The sequence below is a fragment of the Vidua macroura genome, chromosome 17 (assembly GCF_024509145.1).
Source record: "Vidua macroura isolate BioBank_ID:100142 chromosome 17, ASM2450914v1, whole genome shotgun sequence".
Taxonomy (NCBI): Eukaryota; Metazoa; Chordata; class Aves; order Passeriformes; family Viduidae; genus Vidua; species Vidua macroura.
In genome coordinates, this window is record NC_071587.1 from 8,039,579 (window position 1) to 8,062,094 (window position 22,516).

The 22,516-nt window shown below is 60.0% G+C and overlaps 2 protein-coding genes across 5 annotated transcripts; both read right to left on the reverse strand.

Annotated features, from left to right (window-relative positions):
- Window positions 1–1,373: 1,373 nt before the first annotated feature.
- Window positions 1,374–10,473, reverse strand: ANGPT4 (angiopoietin 4). Of its 2 annotated transcripts, XM_053993295.1 has the most exons (10): window positions 10,004–10,473; window positions 5,567–5,722; window positions 5,225–5,346; window positions 4,699–4,931; window positions 4,093–4,208; window positions 3,571–3,672; window positions 3,324–3,490; window positions 2,433–2,563; window positions 2,153–2,346; window positions 1,374–2,050 (listed from the first exon to the last, which is right to left on the reverse strand). In XM_053993295.1, exons 1-9 carry the CDS (start codon window positions 10,319–10,321, stop codon window positions 2,186–2,188), a joined length of 1,506 nt encoding a protein of 501 aa, XP_053849270.1. In that variant the 5' UTR covers window positions 10,322–10,473; the 3' UTR covers window positions 1,374–2,050; window positions 2,153–2,185. The 2 variants fall into 2 exon arrangements, with proteins under 2 accessions (XP_053849270.1, XP_053849269.1); XM_053993294.1 differs by having other exon boundaries at window positions 1,374–2,346.
- A 1,049-nt stretch (window positions 10,474–11,522) lies between these two features.
- Window positions 11,523–20,716, reverse strand: RSPO4 (R-spondin 4). 3 transcript variants are annotated; one of them, XM_053993290.1, is made up of 6 exons: window positions 20,393–20,716; window positions 19,547–19,882; window positions 16,519–16,707; window positions 16,104–16,247; window positions 15,828–16,013; window positions 11,523–12,859 (listed from the first exon to the last, which is right to left on the reverse strand). In XM_053993290.1, exons 2-6 carry the CDS (start codon window positions 19,623–19,625, stop codon window positions 12,786–12,788), a joined length of 672 nt encoding a protein of 223 aa, XP_053849265.1. In that variant the 5' UTR covers window positions 19,626–19,882; window positions 20,393–20,716; the 3' UTR covers window positions 11,523–12,785. The 3 variants fall into 3 exon arrangements, with proteins under 3 accessions (XP_053849265.1, XP_053849264.1, XP_053849263.1); XM_053993289.1 differs by having other exon boundaries at window positions 19,547–19,915; XM_053993288.1 differs by having other exon boundaries at window positions 19,547–19,939.
- Between the last annotated feature and the right edge of the window lie 1,800 nt (window positions 20,717–22,516).

Sequence of the window (22,516 nt, forward strand, 5' to 3'; positions counted from 1 at the left end):
CAAGGCAGCACCATGGGTCCCCTGACTGGGGCTTCCATCCAGCACCTGGGGTCCCCAGAAAAGCTGTCATAAAGAAGAATTTACCATCCCAGCTTGATTTCTGCCTTGTTGTGTGTCCACACAGATCCCCTGCTTAGGGTGCAGGATCCACGTGACTCCTGCTGGGTTATTGTCAGGTCCAGCTGCCGGGAATGTGGAGGGCAGGATGTGGTGTCAGGACGTGGTGACAGGACACGGGGATGGCATCTGGCTGTGAGTCAGGCTGATGAAGTGCTCTGGAGAGGACACGCACACCCAGGGGATCCTTAATGATGGCACATGGGGCACTGGGTGCCGCCCCAAGGAAAACACCCCGGAAACCAGAGGGTGACAGGACAGGGACCCCGGGCACTCGCCTGGGGACAGGCTTTGCCCTTGGGGAAATCTCTGAGGGAACCAGATCCTCGCTGGTGGCTGGGACCGGCTGTGCTGCTGGATTCCTCAGCGTGGTGTGTCCCAGGGCTTGGTCTAAATTTGTTGCTATTGCTAAGGAGAAGCGGGGGGGCACCAGTCCCCATCCAGGCAAGGGCTGAGCAGCCACATCTCCCTCAGGTGCTGCCAGTTCTTGGTGTGGCTCTGGTGTCCCATGCCCTGCATGAATGGGACCTGACATGGCCATCCAAAGCCCTGTGTGCTCATGTGTGCATGATCCTATGCATGCAGGATGTCTGTGTGTCTGTGTGTCCATGTGCACATGTGTTTGTGAGCAGTATTTCGATGTGCACACACAGATGCACACACAGCAGCCTTGTTCCCGAACCAGGAGTCTCCATCTGACCCCCACCCATGGGACTGCCAGCATGAAACCCTGGCACAGACATGTTCAGACACCCCAGAATGCCCCCCTGCTGCATGTCCCTGCTGGGGACAGCAGGACAGCCCCACACTCCCTATCACTTTCCCTGGCAGCTGCTTCCCGGTGGCTCCGGTTTCGTGGGGAGCGCAGCTGAGGCCATCAGTTATTTCCAGGGAGGAGGGACAGCCGGGGAAATGTCCATCACGCTCACCCTCTGTGCTGAGATCCCCCATGGGTGCCCCATGTGCAGGCAGGAGGTGCAGGCAGGCAGCCAGGACAGAAGGAAAACCGGCAGCACCGCCCCCCGTGTTTTCCATTTTTTAATTATTCCCCACTGATGAGCATCTTCTGGAAGCGCCAACAACGTCACGTGCTTTAATCAGCGTTAATTAGCGGGTGCCTCAGGACAGTGATGAGGGCAGGCAGCAGGAGCCCCCCCGCTGCTGCGTGCACAGCCGGTGTCGGTGCCAGCACCCAGCACCTCCCGCCTCCCAGCCCCTTTAACCCACAGCCCCCTCCCCACCCATGACCCCCCAGCCCCTTCCTGCTAATCCTGGGGCCCTGCCAGCCCCTGCCACTGCAGTGTCTGCTCCCAGCAAGCGCCTTCCAGAACTGGGCCACTGGCCATCCCAGGACTGGTCCCCAAAAAGGTCCCCAAGGATACCCTCTGCTCTTCCTGTCCTGGAGAAACCCAGCTCCATTCCGTGAGGAGCAGTGCCTGTCCGGCCATACATGGGGACAGTGGATCGGGCCATGCTAAGAAGGGGACAGCCGGTGGCCCTCTGCATGGCTGTGTCTGAACAAAAGGTGAAGGAGGGACACCACCAGCCCCCATGCTTATCAGGATTCCTGTCCCATCCAGCTCCTCTAATCCTGCAGGAAAGTGGGACGGTGGGGGATTTACAATATCCAAAACCAGTGAAAAGGCAAAGTCCCCATCATGTCTGGGGTCCCTCTGACTGCACGTGGTCCCAGGGGTTCTCAGAGCCCCATCACTGAGGGGGGTCTTGGAGCCCTGTCCCCAAGACAAAACCCTGAGACCCAGCAGAAATCTGGGGAGAGAAGCTGAGGTGAGATCAGAGGGTTTCCATATGCTGGAGTCCACTTTGGCAGGTCTGGCTTTGTCCCACTCCAGCTCCTGCAGCTCCAGCTCCTCAGCGCCCTTTAGCCCTGCCCATGGCTCCTCCAGCATGGCCGTGGTGACATTGCAGACTTCTGAAAAATGGGATAAACGAGAATAAAAAATATACTCATGGTAAAGATTCCCTGCAGCAGGTGGGGCATCTTAGCCGCCCCCAACCATCCCTTGTCCTGGACTTGTCTCTCAGTGCTGGCACTGCCGCAGGCACGTTAGAAGCTGGTGGGCCGGATCATCATGCGGGTGCCCTTCAGGGAGTAGCTGGGCCCCTGGAAGTGGTGCCAGCGGATGCCGTTGAGCTTGCGGATGTTGTTCCGGGCCGGGTAGTAGATGCCATTCAGGTTGGAGAGGCCACAGGCATCGAACCACCATCCTGTGGGAAGGGAGAAGGGTGGGAAGGTGGCATCGCAGGCTGGCACCCACGGGTGCCGCATGGGGCTGTTCCCCTGCTCCACTCACCTCCCGAGAGCATCTGGGCACACTTGCAGAGACAGTTGTCATTGTCGGCGTCACGGGTGCTGAATTGGGTGCCCTGCAGGGCCAGGCCACTCTGCTGCCCAGCAGTGCCACTGTAGTCCTGCAGCGACAGCCTGTGCCCAGCAGGAACACAGCCACTGTCACTGCCGGGGCGTCACAGAGCCCCCAGCACTGCTCAGGGGCTGCCATGAGCTGAACACAGCACAGAGGGATGTGGGCAGAGATCCTGCAGTTCCAGCTTGGCCTCCCGTCCTTGACCTCCAAGAGTGAGGGCTGTGGTACTCTGGGGCAGAGAGGACCCCCAAGTCTCCTCCAGTCCTCTTGCTGGGGGTCAGCTTGGTGCATGCATGGGATGGATGGTGCAGGGGATGTCTGGGGTCTGGTTCCACCTCCAGCCCAGCAGTGAAGGCCCCCAGCTGCTTTTCACCCTCCTGCCCATGGCCAGGAGCACATGATCATGGCAAGCTGAGCATTAGGAGCACAGCATCCCTTTGTGGACATGGACAGCCTGGGGATGCCCAACACCCCTGGGAATGCCTGGTGGCCACACCTCTGTCACCACCCTTGCCCAAAAAAAGAGCCTCAGTGCAAGTTGCTCCCACTGGGATGGCAAATCCCACTGCCTTGATGCAATTTTATGCATTAAAAATGTACTTCTCAGAAGCCCAGGGAGAGATTAAACTGTCACAACAATGTGCCTGGCACCTGGCACCATAACTACACCAGGACAACCCAGTGAAGCCCCAGGTGATCCTGCACCTCCCTGGGGCACCACACCCAGCCCTTCCCCCTGGCCACTGCTGCCCACAGGGCTTGGGGGCAGTCAGAGATGGGAAGTGCTGCGTGGCTCTTCCCACAGTGCCTCTCCCCTACCTGTAAAACTGCCGCTCACTCCCCAGCTGGAATTTCCCATAGTGGGCATACACCTGGCCACCCTCCCAGTCCTGCAGCTCGACCCGCAGGGCGTAGGGCACCCGGCTGGTCAGCAGGTGCACGGCCTCATTCCCCAGCCAGTACTCCCCCGACGCGTCCCCGAAGCCCTGTGGAGCAGCAGGTGGGTGAGTTCAGGGTGCCTGGGGGGCCCCCAGGGTGTTGTGCCCCTCCCCGGTCAGGCACACACCTGCTTGTACTCCCTCCAGCTCCTCTGGAAGCTGAGGCTGCCGTTGGCACGAAGCTGGATGATGGTCCAGCCCCCTCGATCCGTCTCCATGTCACAGTATGCCTGCAAGGGAGTGAGGGACAGGCTGGGGGTGGCTTGGAGGGGGCAGCCAGGTGCATCCCTGCCAGGCTGGGCAGCTCAGCGTGGGTGCTCTGTGGGTGCTAGAGCTGCCTGAGGGGCTGACGAGGGTGTGCTGTGCCCAGTGCCTGGCTGAGGAGTCTCTCCTCCCTCCGTGGCTGTGGACAGGGCCTGGGGTCTGGTGCTTATAGGCCAGGGTGCCTAAAATCAGTTTTATGCCCCCACTTGGAAGGCTGTGTCAGCCCTGCTTTCATCCCGTGGAGGCTGCCTTCACCCAAGGCTGGATGGGGTGGGGAAACTGCCCTGGGATGTGCCAAGCAACAGGGATCTGGTGTGGGACTGGTGTGCACTGGGTGGGCAACACTCCAGGGTGCAGCAGGGAAGCCCTCTCTGGACTGTGCTCACCTTTTTGGGCTCGCTGAGGTTGGCAATGTGCAGGGTGTAGATGCCACTGGCATGGATGCCCGCCCGGCGCACCTCGGCACAGTCCTGGAATTGCTGCTCCTGCCCAGGTGACGTGGCTGTGGCAGAGGGGACAGTGAGAAGGCAGAAACCGTGATGGCCCTGCAGCCCTGCCTGTTTTGCTGCTCTTCTCTCTCTCTTTGGATGCCTTTGTGCTCATGGATCATTTTTTTTATCTTCTGTGCCATCTCCTGAGGGCTGAGCAAGGCAGCTGTGCCACCAGGCCTGCTGCCAGCCTAACCCCTGGGGGTTTGCCATGGCTGGGAATGGCATCAGGCTATGGACCCACCCCTTGGAGCTCCAAGCTGCTCCTTGGTTGCAATGAGTGGATAATTTTCTAGTGGAAGGTGTTCCTGCCCATGGCAGGGTGTTGGAATGAGATGAGCTTTAAGATCCCTTCCAACTCAAACCATTCTACGATTGAATGATTCTATGATTTTTGAGGTGAGGTCACTCAAGCTGAGCAGACCACAGGGGGCACCCTGGCACGCTCCTGGGAGGACAAGGAGCTTTCCCACTGCCTCCACTCTGCCCGCACACCCCGCTCACCTCTGCCCTGGGAGACGAGGCGCATCAGGCTCTGGACAGACTGGAGGAGCTGGAGCTGCTGGCGCTGGAGCAGGCTGGTGTTGGCACTGGCAGCCAGCAGCGTCTTTTCCATCTCCTCGATGGTGCCGCTCTGCCGGCTCAGCAGCCGCTGCAGCTTCTCCTTCTCTAAGTGGGCCCCCGCCAGCTCCGCCTGCTGCTTCGTTTCCATCTCCAGCACCCGCACCTCCAGGATGCTGGGAGTGGGATGCAGCGGTGATGGGGTGGCAGAGCGGTCCCAGCGTGTCTGCAGGGACCCATTGCTGTCCCCATCCCCTGCTACACCCCCTGAATTGTACCCTCTGGGATGTGCCCAGCCAGAGGAGCCCAAAGCCCAGTGGCCGTGCTGGGGCTGTGCAACCCCCTAGGGACCACACCCAGCACCTGCAGGGGTTCAAGCCCCCTCAATGTGCAGTGTTAGGTGGGAGGGACCAGCCTCCCTGGGCTGGTCCAAGGGCTGTGGGGGTCCCTGAGCCACCCCAGCCCCTACTTGTTTCTGTTCTGCAGCTTGTGGATCTCATTGGTCTGCAGCAGCAGCTGCTTCTCCAGCTTGGTGGTGGACAGGGAATTCTCCTGGAGCTGCATCTCGATGCGCCACGTCTGATTCAGCACCTGCCTCGGGAGCAGAGGGGAGTCTTGGCATCAGCAGGCAGGGCCACACCACACCCGTGGTGTCGCCGGGCTGGCGGGTCTCTGGCACACAGCCCTGGTACCTCCACCACTGGTGCATTAAACCCCGTGTCACCTCAGGGCATTGCGTTTATCTGCAGACAAACCGTGCCACCCCCCACAGTCTCAGGGTGGCGGGGACATGGGGACACATGTGCCGTACCTGGGCCTCCACGTCGGTGAGCTTGCGGCTCTGCTCGGCGCTGCGGTTGAGGAGGGAGCTGCCGATCTCCAGCATGGTGGCGGTCTGGTTCTGCACTGCCGTCTGCTGCAGCTCCGCCATCTCCGGCTTCACGCTGCTCTGGATGTAGCTCTCCAGCTGTGCAGGGAAGTGAGGATGCAGGGGGTCATTTGGGCACCTCTTCAGGTCCTGTCTCAGCATCCCAGCTGAGCCTGGCACCGCTGGGCACAGCCCCAGGCACAGCCCTGTGTCTACACAAGGCTTGACCCACCTCAGGGCCCTTAGAATCTTATCAGAGGACAGAGTGAGCTGAGCTGCTGCAGGGGAGTCTCCTCAGGCATCGTCTGCCAAGATTCCTGGGCTGTGGTACCAGCTGGGGCCTGGCATGGGCTTCTGTGTGCCCAGGTGTGCTGGCGAGCTGGGGCTGATGCCCAGCCAGGGTTGCCTGTGCCAAGCAGCCAGGCAGGGAGTGACTGGCACTGGCATCAGCATCAGCTGCCAGCCCCCAGCCACCAGGGATTTGGAGGGTGAGGGGACACCGTCAGCCAGGGAAGGTGGGTGTCCAGCACCCGGTGCTCCTACACCACGTGGAAGTGCTCGGGGCTGGGAAGAAGCTGGCTGCGAACACAGCTCGGACACAGCTGAGATGACGCTTCCGCTTTCCCAGCCCGCGGGGGAGCCGCCTTTCCCAAAGGCTTTGCTATTTCTGGCAGCCCCGCCATGAGGTTCCCATTCAGCCCCTCCCCAGGGCGATGGCCTCGGTGGGGGCACGGTCCCTCAGCGGGGGCCACAGGGAGCGGAAGGGGCCGCGCTGCCGCCCACGCTGGGAAAGCAGCCCCTGAGAGCAGCAGGGACGGGGGCTGCCCAGCTCCCTGCATCCCACAGATGCTGCTTCCCTGCAATGCCCAGGTCCTGAGCTCCCCAGTGGTGCAGGCAGAGCCCCACATCCCCCTGCATCTTGTGGGGTTGTGGACCAGAATCAGCAGGGTTGGGATGCTGCTCTCTGGGCAGGGTGGAAAGCAGGCAGTGGTGCCGGGATGTTCTGCACCATGGTGGGAATGCAGTGGTGCTGGGGTGCTTGGCACAGTGGCAGGCAGGCAGCAGTGCTGGGATGTTTGGCATCATGGAATACCAGGATGTTCAGCAGCATGGCAGGCAGCAGTGTTGGGATACTCAGCGTGGGAGTGGGGTCGGCAGTGGGCCAGGGCACAGGGCTCTGCACTTGTTTGGCATGACGAAATCTCACTGTTCCTTCCTCTTCTGCACCAGGCAGTGGCAAAACCATCACCCCACTGTGAGCACCCATGTGGGGCAGGAGGGTCTCGGGGCAGGAAGGTCCCAGGGCTGACCATCCCAGCCAGCATTGCCTGCACCCGTTTCCCTGGGGATTTTCCCTCGCAGGAACACGCTCTCAGGGAGGAAGCAGGGAAAGGTCGGAAAGCCGCGTCTGGAAAACATTTCCCTGAGCTGAGGGATTGCTGGAGAGTTTCCCTTTAACCACGTCGTTAATCTTGTTGCTTCACAGGGTTTGGGGAGGCCTTTTCTCCCTCTCAATCTTGCTGCTTTTTTTTTTTTTTTTTTTTTTTTTTTTTTTTAAATAAACATATCTGTGAGCTGAGGGCAGAACATACCCACAGAAAAGGTCAAGCTGGCACGGGGAAGGCTGAGAGCTCTGGAGATGGAGCCCTGGATCCTGGCCCCAGCAGCTCCCTGGGAGCTGGAGTGGGGCACAATGTCCCCAGGCATGTCTGGCATAGGGGACATAAGTGGGGCAGGCTCTGAGCCAAGGACAGGGAATCCGGAATCCCCCCTCCTTCATCTCATGGGTGCTGATGTGAGCTGGGCTCTCCTGGTCTCAGGGACTCATTTCTCTACCATAAGGGCAGAGCCTCTGTGGTAAAAGCTGTGGTGCTGTTTTGGTCACCCCAAAACATCACCGTGGAGCAGGAGGAAACTCAGCCACTCGCTGGACATGCTGGGATCCCATTGCCACATGCTGGGATCCCATTGCCCACAGCTGGATCATCCTGTGCTGCCTTCTTGCAGCCACATCCCTCCCCTATGCCCCAGTTCTTACCCTGCCCTGGCATTTCTATGCATTTCACAAGCACTGGCTCAGGAATCCTTGAGGCACAGGTGGGTGGAAAATCCTTCACCTGCTCCCCACACCGCTGCACACATCCCAGGGTGAGCAGCATCAGCCCCTGTGCCTCAGGCACCTCAGAGCTGCCAAAATGCCACTGCCTTGCTGGAGACCCCATCCCACCCCAAGCTCCCCCCCAGACCCAGCGGCACCATCAAATGTTTGTGTTTGAACTAAAATTAATTCCTCCTGAGACAGAAGCAGCCGATGTGTCCTTGTGTGCTGGGTCCTGGCCATGTCCCCACCAAGGGGTGCTGAGTGGGGAGGGTGGGCCAGCCCCCAGTACCATGGATGGGGGTCCTGGGGGAGGCCAGTGCTGGAGATGCCTGAGGGGACCTGGAGAACCTGTTGGGTGCCAGGAGAGTTCACAATTTCTCAGCATCCTGCAGGGCTCCCCAGGCCAGGGCAGAGCAGATGGGGATGCAACACTGTTTACGATCTGTCCCTGAACCCAATGCCTCTTTTGAGCCCTCGTTTGTTTGTTCAGGGCTGGAGTCTGACCAAAACAAGCGTTCTTGGGCAGCTCTGCTGAAATTTGGGAAGCTGAGGAACAACAGCAAAAAACATAGCTGCAAGCTGCCTCTAAAAGGAGAGAGCCATGCTGCAGGATGGAGCTGGATGGGATAGGCTGGGGTGGGATTGTTGTGATGGGATGGATGGATGGATAGAACAGGATGGGGATGGGGAAGGGGATGGGGATGGGGATGGGGATGGGGATGGGGAAGGAATGGGACACCGGCTGCCCAGTGCTCCACTGCCTTGTGCTCCTTGGGGCTGTGGTGAGGGGCATTGCTGCCCACTGCTGCCCAGATGTGCAGTCCCACCTTGCCTGTGGCTGTCTGCTCTGGACAGGGCCATGTGCACCTGTGGTGGGACCCTGGTCCCCTGCCTTGCTTGGCCATACAAAGGCTGCCCTCATCCCAAGAGCTGGCCTGGGCACACAGGGCACAAAGACACCAGAGCACAGGGACACCAAGGCAGAGAGCTGAGGGCACAGGGACCCCAGGGCACAGGGACCCCAGGACTTCTGTGCACCCAGCAGACCCAGCAGGTTCCACAGTGATAGAGATTCGGTGCCACCAGCCAGGTTGTCACTGGCCCTGCTGACCCCTCTGCAACACTCTGGGCTGGCTTCCAGCAGAGCCACGGTTCAGCGTTTTCCCAGCTCTTGAGGAATTTGTTCTCTAAAGATGGCTGAGGGGACAAGGAACAACGTCCTGCACGTCCCTGCTGCCTGCACTGTCCCCCACAGCCAGGGTGGCTACCCAAGCAGCATGGCTGGCACAGACCATCCCCGGGACCCCCACTCAGTGTGTTGGCCCCATCCTGATCCCTGAGTGCTGCAGGGGCTCGGCACGGGGACATCACCCAGGAAATGGGACTGCAGAGGCACACGGGTCCCATTGCAGCCTGGTGGGACACCACAGGACACACATGTGGCTCTGCTGGGTCAGTGACAGCTGGGGACAAGCCTCTTCCCCTCCTATCAGTGCAGGTACCCAGTGTTCCTGGCACGGGCTGTGGGTTCAGGGCCCCCCTGGGACGTGTCCCTTGGGATGAGCTATTCCTGGGTCTGACGCAGGCAGTCGCACTCAGCTGCTGGGGGCTCCAGGAAGGAAATGCTGCTTCCTGCCTCAGGCATTGGGGACAGGGTGAGCCAGTGGGAGCTGGGGGTGGCAAATCTGTGGGTACACAACCCCTCTGGTGTGGCATCCTACTGCTCCCACCATGCACCACCCACAGGCCACCCAGGAGCCATTGGGTCCCACACAAAGTCTCATCAAGTTCTGGGAGCTTTTGTAAAGCCTGTAGGAGGGAAAATGATTAAGCTGGAAATATTTCAGTGGCCCCTGCCCTTGGGACCCTCTCCCTACCACTGGCCAAACCCTTTCCCAGTCTCCTCGCCCAGAACTTGGAATGCTGATCCCCAAGGGATGCTTGGCACGGCTAACCCAGCAAGGACCATGAGGAACCCTATGGCAAGGATGGACAGGGAATACAGCCTCAATGGGAAGTGCTCTGGGTGAGTGATCTGCAGCACCCATGAGCTGCAGCACCCGCAGAACCTGCAGCACGCATGCCCTCCATGCAGACAGTGCTTGATTCCAGCTGCACACCTGCAGAGAAAAGCTGACCTGGATGCTCAGGTGGGCACAGGCCCCAATGGCCACAGCTGTGCCACAGGGATGCTGCATGAGTGAGTGCTGGACACAGATCCCTGCCCACACCACCCCGCTGCTGGTCGCCCCCCACACCCTCCACATCCTACACCCTACCTTGAGCAGCCACTGGGTGCTGTTCTCCAGGATCCTCTCGAGGTGCCGCAGGCGCTGTGCAGCCCCGTGCCCGGCGGTGCCGGCCGGCGAGTCCCGCTGGAGCAGCACGTTGGCCGGGCCGGGGACGGGGCCGGGGGCGGCTGGGCAGGGCAGAGGGTCGGCCTCGGGCAGCACGAAGGTGTAGCTGCAGTGGCCGTGCTGCACGCGGTGGTAGCGCCGGCGGCCGCCGCCCTCCAGAGCCCGGCGCTGGGCTCCAGCAGCGCACAGAGCCGTCGTGGCACAGGTCAGGGCCACAAGGCCGAGGCTGAGCGCCCGCATGGCGCGGGGGTCCCCGCGGGGCCGGGGTGCCACGGCGGGGGATGCGCCGGCAGCTTGCTCCGTGCCGGGATGGGTCAGTGGGCGCTCGCCGCCGCGTCCGACCGCGGCGATTTCGGCATTTCCTCCCTCTGAGACGGCGCTGGCCGCCCCGGCCTTTTATCGCCAGCCCTCGCAGGGGGAGAGGGGAGAAAAAAAAAAAAAAAAAAAACAACAAAGAAAAACAAAGGAAAAAATCTGTTTAAAAACAATACTTCTATCTTTTTTCTTTCCTCTGAGTCCACTGCGGGGAGATCAAGTTTCACACGTGATCTATAAATGTCTCTCTCTCTCTCTGTCACACACACACACACACACTCACACTCACTCACACACTCACAGTCGCACACGCAGCCCCGTCCCTCCCCCGGGCGTTCTCTGCAGAACTCATTGCACGTCCCGGGGTGGACAGCGCCACGGCAGCACCGAGCCCTCCCACCCCCCAGCCCTACACCCCGCGAGTCCCCCCGATCAGCGCCCGCTGGGATGCACCACACCCAGGCACCCCCATCCCAGGCGCACAGCTCCCTCCCCATGTCCCGGCTATTTATAATGCCAGCGGGAGCCAGGCCTGGATTTCGCTGCTCTGGCCATGGGATGAGCCCGTGGGGACCAGGAGGAGGGAGGGCTCTGTCCCAGGCAGTTTGGCAGGACGCAGCCAGACTGTGCGTGCCCAGAGCCCAGGCCGGGGGCTTGTCAGGGGCTGATGGCTCTGACCAGAACTGGGGGTCACCATGTCTGGCAGCCCATGGACTGGGACAGGATCTGGGCTGTGTCCCCTAGGAGGAGACAATCCCGGTGGTGGGGACAGGCTGCCAAGGGGATGTCCAAGCATCTTAGCAGAAGGGGATTTTCTCCAACACCCGGAAAAAAAACCCCTGGTGGTTCCCAATCCTGTGGAATGGCAGTCCCAGTGTCACACTGGCCGTTTGTCCCAGTGCTGGCTCAGACAACGAGCGATGCTGGTGGTACTTTAAGCAAAAACTTGAAATAAAATCTTTCCCCAGTAACCCAATTCTGGGGGGCCAGGGCAGGGTGTCCTCCCACAGGGACCCAAGCTGCAGAGCTGTGGAATACGGGATTGCACCGTGGCCACGGCCAGCATCCCAGACGCCCTCTGGCAGCAACTCGTGGGAATGGGGAAAACAGGGAAGCAGGAGCGATGCCGGGGGTTTAATCCATTTATTTGTCATGAAGCGATCGGAGGAGATGCTCCGGCAGCTTTGTGCCGGCTCTGGGGCTGGCTCGGTGCTGACACCCAGCGCTCCCGTCCTGAAGGGTCTGTGCAGCCCCCGCGGCCTCGACACCCCGCGGCCAGCCCCGGCCTCCCCCTGCTCACGCTCAGGGCGGGGACGGGGAGTTCGCACCTCGGCAATCCCCAAACGCAGAGCTGCCTGCGGCTGGACAGCGATTTAAGCACACACGTGGTATATATCCCGATGGAACCCTCTGCTCCTGGGGCACGCAGCGCTCAGCACTGGCACGCCTGGGCTCAGCACCCCACGGTCACGCCCTGGTGATGGCTGGGAGGGGTTGCAGAGCTGCTTCCAACACATCCCAGTTTGGGGACGCAGGATGCAGCAGCATCCCCTGCCTGGGCTTGCATTTGCATTGTGCATGTCCCTGTCCTAGACAGACAGTCACCCCAAATTCCAAAGCCCACATCCAGCTGGGAGAGAAGCTCTGTGAGCCTCTCTGTGAGCCTGAGGAAGACACGATGTGGCCCATGAGGGTGCTGTGTGCTGGGCTGGCATGATCCCAAGAAGGGTTATCAGCCTGGAGGTCCAGCTGCCCTCTGAGCCCCAGGAGAGCAGGATTTGGCCCTTGGCTGTGCTAGTGGGGATGCTGAGCACCCGGCTAGCCTGCTGTGGGCAATGGCATGGTCCCCAGTGGGGTCACCCCAGGAGTCCTGCTGCTTCCCGTGCCTGTGGCTGAGGATGGGGGACACTATCCAGCACCTGGAGCAGCTCAGTGGTGCACTGTGCCCCTCAGCACTCCCATAAAACCAGGACCCTGTGGAGCCAGGGCATCTCCCAGCCCTGGGGAACACTATTCAGGCAGGCATCATCTTCATTAGTAGGGTCCAACCCCAGTCTAACCCCATCCCACCCGTCTGGAGGAAGGGATGGAGCAGGCTAGGGGAGAGGGAAGACCAGAGGAATAAAGGAGCCACCCCCTCCCCAAGCCCTAGGGCTTTGCTTTGGACATTGCAAATTAGATTTTCTGAAAAGGAAATGTTTTACAGGCCATAAATTGTCTCAAAAGGAAAGGGGGATGGGGGGGGGCAGAGAAAATTGTGCAATTTTTTTTTTTTTTTTTTTTTTTTGATGGAAAACCAGGGGTGATGTGGCTGGAGCATCGTGGCAGGAGTTGGCTGGGAACTTTTGCCATTCCTGCCATGGTGCCCCAGCTCCCATGCTGGTGCTCGCTAGGTGCCCGTGTGCCTTTCTGTCTTCGGCTTCTTCTGTCGCTTTTTGCCTTTATTTTTGGGTTCGGTTTTCTCTGCAACAGAAAAAGAAGAAAATGAGTGCTCGCCCATTGGCCAGGCAACATGATCTGACCTGAGCCCCATCCATGGGACGCTGGTCCCATATCCTCAGGGTGTTAGTGCTCGACCCAGTTTCTGATTTTGGGGACCCCAGAGCCCTCTCCCGGTCATGAAACAGCAGTGTGGGTCTGTGGGGGGTTTGGGTGTGCTGATGGCATGGGCAGAGGGACACTGGCGTGTTGTCCCCACATCTCCCATGGCTGGACTCTCAGTCCTGGTACCCCAAAATCCCTAGGAATGGGGTGGGACAGCTCAACTGAAGTGGAAGCTGCCTGGAGAAACCCCAGCTCCTCTCTGAGCAAGGACTGTGGGTGTTGGAGAGGGGCAGTGGCTGCACCAACACCCCAAAGCCATGGCACAGCTGTGCTCAGCTCTGCCATGATGTGGGAACCTGCCCACCACCAGGGGACCCAGACAGCCCCTGGGAGGATTTGGGCATGGTGGGCAGCAAGGTGACTTTGGAGCGCATCCTTGCATAGGTGCTAATTCTCTCTCCCTGTGGATGCCCTCCACGTGTGGATGGTCCCCATCCCAGTGGCACAAACAACGTGCTGGTGGAGCCTGGCTGCATCCCAGGTCAACCCACTGCCAGCTTTCCAGGGTCAGGCTGTTGGGACCCAAACCTTTGCTCACCCCGAGAAGCTGCCACAGACCTTCCAGCTGGCCAAAATGTTGGTGCTGAGACACCAAAGAAACAGGGATTCAAGATAAACCCTGCTGTGCTATGGGCTCCACTGGGAGGAGGAGTCCATGCTACAGATCAGAATGGTTGCTCCAAAAACTGGGCAGCTTTGTCGGTCCTTGCCCCCCTGCGCCCGCTCCAGTTAGAGTCACTTGTGTGGGGGGGTTTAGTGATGTGAGGGGCACAAGGGACCATGACTGTCCCTGGTGCTGCGTGCGCCAGCACTGTTGTCCCCAGTCCCTTCTGAAGGCTCCAGTTCTTGTCCTGCCTGGCTCTGAAACCCTTTTTCTCAGCTCTGATCTCCAGACAGTTGCCACCCACAAAGGAGAGGGCACGGCACGCACGCCAAGAGTCTGGAGAGCGGGACAGACACCCAAGGCAGATTTACAGCAGTGCGAGGGGTTTGTGCCACGGCCAAGCGTGGCAGCTTTTCCCTTCCAGCCGCCTGGATGGCTCAGAAGTGGTGGCACAAATCTCTCATCACACGGTCGGGTTCGGCTGCCTGCTCTGGCTCGCCTGGGCTGGGGGTGTCTCAGATGCATCAAGTGAACTCCTCGTCCTCCTCCAGCATCTGGATCCTATAACCCAGCACTTGGCCAGGCGGGCAGGAGCCTGGGAGTGAGGGCAGACACAAGCTCTGCTGTGGCAGGGACTCCGAACAGCCTGCCCAGGAGTGGGAGACATGGAGGGGCTGCTCTCTCCTGAGTGGGTTGCTTGGGGGGCATTCATGGATTCCTTCTGCTGGGCAGGGGACAGGCCTGTCTCTAAAGCTGATCCCAGATAGGAGCCTCAAGAGTAGAGTCCTGCCAGTCCCTAAGCCCACCACCGTAGCCCCACAGCTTCCAGCTTGCAGGAGCACAGGCAGAGACAGGAGGCCAAGCACTTTTCTGGGGTGCCAGTGCCTTCTCAGTAACTTCACAAGATGAGATACCCCTGAAACACTGGCACAGCAGTCCCTGCCAGTGGGACCTGCTGTGTGCCAGGCAGGACAGGGCATGGGCACAGTGCTCCAGAACACAGTGCTCCGGAGCAGCCTGTCCTCCCACATTAAATTTCTTGCATCAAACTGTCACCAGCTCTGCGGGTCTGGAGCTGCCACACACCAGCAGGGAGGAGAACATCCTCAAAATCGAAGCCACCTGGCACCCCAAAGACGTGAGTTGAGATCTGGGTGGGGAAGGGAATCAGCTCCTTTGCACTGTCAGCAGGAAAATATTACTTATGATTGATGCTGCTGGGATGAAACCTCTCTCCTGGCTCTGTGGCCCTCGCCCAGCACGCACGTCCTCTGCTGCTGCCCCCCTTCTTCATCCTTTTTCTCTCCACCCTCACAGTCCTGTCCTCCCTGATCCCCGCCACGCTGGCGGTGCCGGACAGCTCATCCCACGGCGCAGTGACCCCGCAGCTCCGAACCGCAACCCTCGGTGGCTCAGATCTGCTGCCAGGCACTTCAGATCGGTATCTCATGCATCCCCCTTGCTGCCAGTTATTAAGTGGAGATTTATTAGGGTAGCTTCAGTCCAGACGCCTGCATCCAAAAATGACATCAGCCACGTCCTGGTTCCCGTCGCCAGCCCTGCACCCGTGCACGCACCGCCCGGACAGACCCTGCAGCGGGTCTGGTGTGTGAAAGGTGGGGAGATCCCTCAGCCAGGGAGCCCCCAGCCTGGGAATGAAGTGGGGGGAAGTGCAGCAGCATGAGTGAACATCTGGCCAGATAAGCCATGGAGCGGCACTGTGCCCTGGGGTGTCTTCCAAAACTTTGGCCATCAGAAATCCCCTGGGTAACGTCCTCCTGCTCCACGAGTGTTTCAGTTTTTAGGGAGCTCAGAGGTTTTTGCAGGAACCTCCCCTGTATGTCTCAACCCTCCTTACCCACAGCTGGAGTACAGAAAGCCTCCCTTTGCGTCGTGGCAGAATGGGAGCTGGAGCTCGGCAGCCTCATCCCACCACGGCGGTTCGTGCCAGTGCCCAGCCCAGCCCAGTCCAGCATGGAAGGGGACACTGGCTCGTCCCAGGCAGTCTCGGGAACTGCCAGGTGGGAGCAGCCAGCCCTAGGGCTGCTCAGCACATGTGCCTGAGATGACGGCTTTACCCAGAATTTCAAAATGCTTGGGAGATGACAGCATGGTTCGCCGGCCACTGCCAGACCCCTGCTGCCATCATCCTCCTGCAGCGCCCCTCGGGCTCACTTTGGAGGGACGCGAAGCTGTCCTCAGCCCCGGTGGCGCAGCGCTTACCTCCCGGGCAGTGCTTCTTCATGCGGCACCTCCTGGTCTCCAGCAGCGCGGGGCAGGCAGTCCCCTCCTCTCGGGCAGCCTCCGGCACCTCCCGCACCCGCGTCTCCACACCCCACTTGCAGCCGCAGGTCCGACTCTCGTGGGTACAGGCGCTCCACTCGCTCCACGGGCCCGGCTCGCACGTCTCTGCAGGGACAGGGACAGAACGGATTGGTGACTCCTCGGAGCCAGGCACGTCCCCAGGGACGGCGGGCACGGGGTGCGGGCGCTGCTTACCTTGGCACTCGCGGGTGCCGGGCTGTGCCGCAGTGCCGGGGGGACACTGCCGAAAACACTGGCCCTTGTACAAGTAAAACTTGTCCTTGCACTTCATGCAGAAGTCTCTGCTGAAGCAGCTCTCGCAGCTGGGCGACCTGCACTCTGCCGGGAGGGACGGCTGGTCAGCGGGACAGCCCGGGACACCCCCGGCACCCACCGGGGACCCAAAACCTGCGGGGTCTAGGCTGCGGCTCTGGGCAAGGGAAAAGCGGACGAAGCCCTCCCAACCCGGCCGCCCCTGGATCCAGTGCCACCAGGGATGCTGCGGGAAATGAAGCCATCGCCCTTCCCGCAGCACTGGGACCCGCAGGGTGGCGAGGAGAGCAGGGGGCACTAGTAGGAGCAGGGGGACCCCGGCTGGCGCGGGACGTACTTGTGCATCTGTTGACTTCCAGACCCCGCACACCAAAGTAGCCTGGGGGACAAGTGTGGACGCACATCCCGTACTGGCGGATGCCGTCCCTCCAGATAAGCAGGAAGAGCCGGTGGTGGCAGGTGATGCAGCCGTTGTCCTCAGAGCACAGGACGCAGCCCGTGCAGTTTTCCAGCAGGCCAGCACTCGCTGCGGGGACAAATGGAGGAGAGGGGCTGTGGCACAGGTGCTGAGGGCGATCCCAGCCCCGTGGCAGCCCCTCTCTGACACACCAGGGTGACAACGCTGTCCTGTCTCCCTGCAAACACCACCTCACCTCTCTCTGCTCCTCAAATCCCCACCTCTGCCCACGCTGCATTGATGGCCTGCATCACTCCAAGATCTAGACTGAGGGTTTGCCCTATGCCCAGCACTGCCCACGGGTGACAGTCTGAGCCACACCCCAAGCCAGCCTTGCCCATCCCGTGGGAAGTGGAACAACCACTGGGTCAGTGGTAGAAATATGATCTGACCTGATGCCTCTTAAGTGTCAGAGGACCAAGGGCATTTTGGATGCACTCAAGAGGAGCTGGGAAAATAATCTCTCTGCTCAAGAGCCTCTGCTGCCTGCCTGGCTGCCTGTGCTGTACTCTCAGACTGTGGGAGGGTGACTGACCCTGAGGTGGGTGACCTCTGTTCCCAGGGACAAGGACAGGGTGCCAACATCCACTAGGCCAACTGCTCCTGCTCTCTGAGCCCACAGAAAAGCCACAAAAGGGGCCACTGAACTCCTGCCTGCAGGCATCCAATACTTTCACCATGCCCCTTTGTTGGGAGCTGTTTGGCTCTGGCACCACAGCCTGAGTAGAAGTGACCATGCCAGAAGCCCTGGTACAGCATGCTTAGGACCTGGGCTCTATAGAACCACAGAATCACAGAATGGTTTGGGTTGGAAGAGATCTTCAAGATCATCCCAAACCCCCTGCCATGGGCAGGGACACCTTCCACTACACAAGGTTGCTACAAGCCCGAGCCAGCTGGTGGGTCCTGGGGGAATGCCTGGCACTGGTCCCTCTGACCCCAGAAGCTGCATCAGAAGGGTCCCACAGCTGTGGGGCTGGTACAGAGGTGCTGGGAAGCCGGGGGAATGCTGGCAGAGGATTCTGTCAGACGATGATGGCAGACGATGCCTCACAGCCCCGTGTGCTGGTCCCTGGCACAAACCAGTCCACAGTGCTGTGGTGCCATGCAGTTGTCCCCAAGCTGGCTCATCCCAGTCCCTTCTCTGGGGCACACTGTCTGGGACAGCAGCACTGCCAGGAGCCCTCATTAGAGCTGCGTCTGCTGGGAGCGCTAAGGAAGCACCTTGGATCCATTAAGTTGTTATGGTCTCCGTTACATATTTACCAAATGCTGACAACATTTGTGTTCCTGGCTGCAGCTGGAGTGGCTTCCCTGGAGACCCGTGGATTTACGAGCCTCTTTCCCTTCCCTAATTCTTTTTGATATTTAGGGTTTTTTTTTTGCTGGTCTCCTTCCACTTCCAGCCAGACCAAAGAAGGTGGGGAGCCCTGGATGGGCTCTGGGGCCTCCTTCCTTTCACTGGCTTTGGAAGTAATTCCATGGTATGGAGCTGGGAGAAGTGGGGTCATCCTCCTCCATCCACAGTGCTGCTGACATGGCACACACATCTCTGCCACTAAGAGTGACACTGGGAGCCACCACAGAGAACATCAGAATGTGGCTCACTCTGAAACCATGGGCTTGGGGGTTAGGAAAAAGAGATGGGTTCATCTCCTCCTGTCCAGTGGTGATGGCAGAGGGCAGGGCTGAGCTGGGATGGGCACGGGGCATGAGGAACAGTGGGCACCTGAGTTGCCGGACATGGGTGTGACATCCCCCATCTCTGCCCACCCTACGCCCAGTCCTGCAGGGAACCGTGAGTCCCCGGGGCACTGGACTGCCCAGACCAGAGGTCCCAGGGTCAGTAGGGAGGCTGTAGGGTGATGCCACATCTTTTGTGGCTCCTGGACCCCGTGCTGGTTTTTCTGTGCAGGTTATCCCAGGGTATATAACATGTCTGGGGTGGAAAGCCATAGCCAGATCCCCAGGCTGCCAAGACCTGAGGCCTTTGGAACATTGTGCTACCCAGCGTCAAGCAGTGGTAGCTGGAGCCCCTCTTGGTGCTTGGCTGTTTCCCATCAGGGGTGTTTTGGCCACCAGCCTGGCCACCCACATCATCACACACACCTACTGCCTCCGCATGCCTTTAATATGGAACAACTTCAAGGGAAGCTCTCCGGGCTCCAGCCCTGAGAGCCCTGGTCCTGGGACGTCCTGCCCCTACCCTGGCACATGTTGGCCCCAAAACCAAGGCATTCCTGGCACAGAGCTGAGAACCAGCCCTGGACCCACTCCACGCAGCCAGCTGGCACTGCCTGGCACTGCCCAGTGAGGGCACATGAGCCAGTGCCCAACAGAGGGGGCATGTGCCTCAGCACAGTCCAAGCACACCCTGTCCTTGCCCAGGCACTGAGCAGTGGCTCAGCTGATGCCTCTTCCTGGGGAAAGGATGGGGCAGAGGACAGGCAGTGCCTGCCGTGGCTCTGAGCATCCTTCCAGGAGGTTTTACTCCTAAGGCAGTTAGTGTGCTATGCAGAGAAAGGAAATATCAGAAAATCAGCCCATTTAGTGCTATCCCCAGTGTGTCTGGCTCTGCTGGAGTTTGCAGAGCTGCTCCCAGTGCCAGCCAGTGTCTCTTGTCTCCTGCCAGCCCCAAAGGCAGGGCTGGCACCGAGCAGGAGGTGCTATGGGGCTGCACTCTGCATCCTCCTGCACCGCCAAGCCAGCCCCATGCCACGCACCCAGAGGGGAACACAGACGGTCCCCAAGGGGGCTCAAGGCGAGGGGTTGGGGTTTTGCTGGTTCCTGGCACCTCCAGCCCTGGTTCACAACTCCTTCCTGCTCCGTGCAGGCAGGACAGGCAGCCTGGTGTCCCAAAGCCACCCTGCGAGACCCGAGCGGGACAAGCCCACTGTGCACACTGTACCTTGCTTCTTCCACCGGTTCTGCGTGAGCATTTCCATGGAGCTGATGAATAACAGCAACATGAATATTATCCACTGCATCTGGGCAGGAGTGATGTCGGACAGGGAAGAAATCAAATCATCCAAGCGGCTGGCGGGCTCTGCTCCTGCCAGAGCTGGTGAGGGGTGCTGGGAGGGCGACGAGCGGCTCCGGGCTCACACCATCCCAACACGAGCTTCGGACACACAGCCACACTTCAGGGCAGCTTGAGACGGCGACAGTGGGGCAGGCTGGGGCTGTCAGGCCCGGGGAGTGCTCATGGTGGCGGGGAAGTGCCGGCTGCTCCAGGGAGCTCTGCCTTTATAGTCAGTGTCAGCCCCCTGTCCTCACCCTCCCTTTCAAAATAATAATAATCCTAAAAAAAAAAAAAAAAAAAAATCCCCCAGCAGCAACAAAGCGACTGGCAAACGCCCTGGCTGGATCCCCCCGGAGCACTCCAGCCACCACCTCGGCTGGGAACCGTCCCGCCGTCCCGCCGCGGTCCGACTGTCCCGCTGCCATCCCAGCGCCGGGGTCACAGCGAAGCCCCCTGCGATTTTGGGGGGGTGGAGCCAGGAGGGTGACGCTGCCTGCGCCGGCCCCCCCGGCTCAGCCCCCCCCGGGTCAGCCCCCCGCTCCGAGTCGCCGCAGGGCCAGGGGGGCAGGGCTGAGCCCCCCGGGCAGGGCTGAGCCCCCCGGGCAGGGCTGAATCCCCCGGTCGCCGGGAGCCATCGTGGATCTCCGGCAGCTCCGGCGGCGGCTGCGGGTCTGCCCCGGCTGTCCCCAGGATTGCAGCTGACTCTGATTTTCCGAGCGCTTCTTAACTCACCTCCCTCCGAGCTGCGGGAGCGAAGCTGAGCCGAGCTGAGCTGTGCCAAGCTGTTCCAAGCCAAGACGAGCTCACTGCGCTGTTCTGGGCTCCTATGCGGCTGTCCACACCCTTTGTCCCATGCTGTGCTCCCCAAAACCCACCTTAGGGACTGTGTTTGAAGTGGGGTGCAGGACAGGAGGGGGACACCTCACTAGCCAGGTGAGCCGAGGTGACCTACAGGCACAGGTCCCCATCCTGGGACCCCCACGTGCTCGTCTCGTTGTCCCAACCCTGTGCCAGGAGCCGAACCCTGGAACAGCCTGGTGACCTCCCAGCCAGGGCTCCAAGGCCACTGGCCACCAGCGACAGCGCCAGTGAGAGCGCATTCACTCCTGTCATCACCACGTGCAAACCAGCACATGGTGCCCCTCTCCTCCCCCCAGAGGGGGCACAGAGAGACTTTCTGGGCTCACAGGACCCCTCTGAGCACCCTGGGGGAGATCATCACCCACCTGCTCATCCCACACGCCAACGAGCTGCAGGGCTCCTTTCCACCTGGGATGTTCTGGGTCTGCATTGCCTGGGAGGGATGAATGGACTGGGGGTGCTGAGAACCACCAAACTCATTGCACCAGAGTGAACCACCCATGGGGCTGCAGTGGACGTGTCCATCCGTGTCCTGGGGTGTCCAGCCATGCCCAGGGACAGTACATTGGGGTTAATCTTCTCTCTACCCCTCAAATTTCTCCCTCCTGTTTCTCTTCTCTCCCCCAGCCCCCCGAGCCTCTCTCCCCACCTCTCCCATCCGGCACTGCTGCATTTCATTCCTGAAGGGTTAATGATCAGACAACAAAGGAGCTATTTCAGACCCCTTTGGCCTCACTGTAGGAAACCAGGAGTAATAACTGAGGAAACCAGGAGTAATAATGGTTGGGATCACTTTAGTTTTGTTTTTTTTTTAATTATGAAATAAATTGAAAAATTACACATAAAATGCATAAATTGCAGCATCTGGCTCAGATGAAATTTCCATTAACAACCAAACCTGCAGCATGGCATCACCATCAGAGTTTACAAGGGCTGGGGCCCGTGTGGACACGGGGATGCTGCTGCCATCCCAGCACAGAAGAATAGGGATATGGCAATGGCATTGGGGATCTCTGAGTGTCCCCAAACCCTGGCTGCAGGCAGCTGCATTGGTGTGGATGGCAATGACCAGGATGAGATATGGGTGCTGCAGGGCAAGGAGCTTCCACAAGTCCTGTTGGGTGCCAGCACAGCTGCCCTAGGGCCCATAGGGAATTTCCTTGTCCAGATCTGGAAGGCAAACACCGGGCAAGGGCCAGGGAAGCACCTCATTCCAGGTCACGCTCTCTGGCTGCTGGCATGGGTGAGCGGATGTTGGAGCAAGCCTTGCCAGGGTGACCTGTCACAGGAGGACGCACTAATTAGACAACTCTCGTTAATGCTGGATCCTGGGGGCACCACGTGGCAATTGCTCAGCCCATCCCCAGCTGTTTGGGATCACGGGAGATTTGCCAAGGGTGGCATAGCCGCTGTCCCCCTGCCCCTGCTGCTGTGTGTCAGGTATCCCTGAGAGAGCAGAAAAATCCCACTTTTACCTTAATTTGTCTATTTATGACAAATCCTACTGTCGGTGGGAGGAGAGGTGGTGTCTGCTGTTTAACTGGGCACTTGGCAGCCCTCTGTTGTGCTGGGAGGGGTTTGGGGGGCTGCGGGGAGGGGGAAGCCCAGCTGATGATGGCAGCACCCGCGGTGACTCAGGGATGATGTCGGGGAGAAGCGAGGCTGAGCCGCGGGTGCCGCTGGCAGCTCCCGGCTCCTCACGCAACCCCGCTCCACGCCAGCACAGAGGGAATGAAATGTTCCTCCTCCGTCTTCCAAAGCAGAAGGGTGAAAGTGTCCAGAAAGATAATTTGGAAAGTTTGTTTGACACTTGAGCACACTTTCATCTTCGGAAAAATCTTGGTGACCTTCCAAAGCTGCACCGCCTGCTTCCCGGCACGGCAGGCGCCCCAGGGCACACGCCCGTGGCACCACCCCAGTGGCTGCTTTCGGGATGCTCAGGGCTCTGGAGGGGACAGTATGGTCCCGCCGGGCCCACAGGTCAGCAGGGATGCA

What these genes read in the sequence shown, in the direction of transcription:
- RSPO4 (XM_053993290.1), bottom strand. Translation starts at nt 19,625, where the DNA reads ATGCAGTGGATAATATTCATGTTGCTGTTATTCATCAGCTCCATGGAA. An exon ending in CGGCACCCGCGAGTGCCAAG is followed by an intron (nt 16,014 to 16,103) that starts GTAAGCAGCGCC and finishes CTGTCCCTGCAG; the next exon opens with AGACGTGCGAGCCGGGCCCG. An exon ending in GAAGAAGCACTGCCCGGGAG is followed by an intron (nt 12,860 to 15,827) that starts GTAAGCGCTGCG and finishes TTTCTGTTGCAG; the next exon opens with AGAAAACCGAACCCAAAAAT.
- ANGPT4 (XM_053993295.1), bottom strand. Translation starts at nt 10,321, where the DNA reads ATGCGGGCGCTCAGCCTCGGCCTTGTGGCCCTGACCTGTGCCACGACG. An exon ending in AAGCTGCAGAACAGAAACAA is followed by an intron (nt 4,932 to 5,224) that starts GTAGGGGCTGGG and finishes TCCCACTCCCAG; the next exon opens with CATCCTGGAGGTGCGGGTGC. An exon ending in GCTGGAGGGAGTACAAGCAG is followed by an intron (nt 3,491 to 3,570) that starts GTGTGTGCCTGA and finishes GCTGCTCCACAG; the next exon opens with GGCTTCGGGGACGCGTCGGG.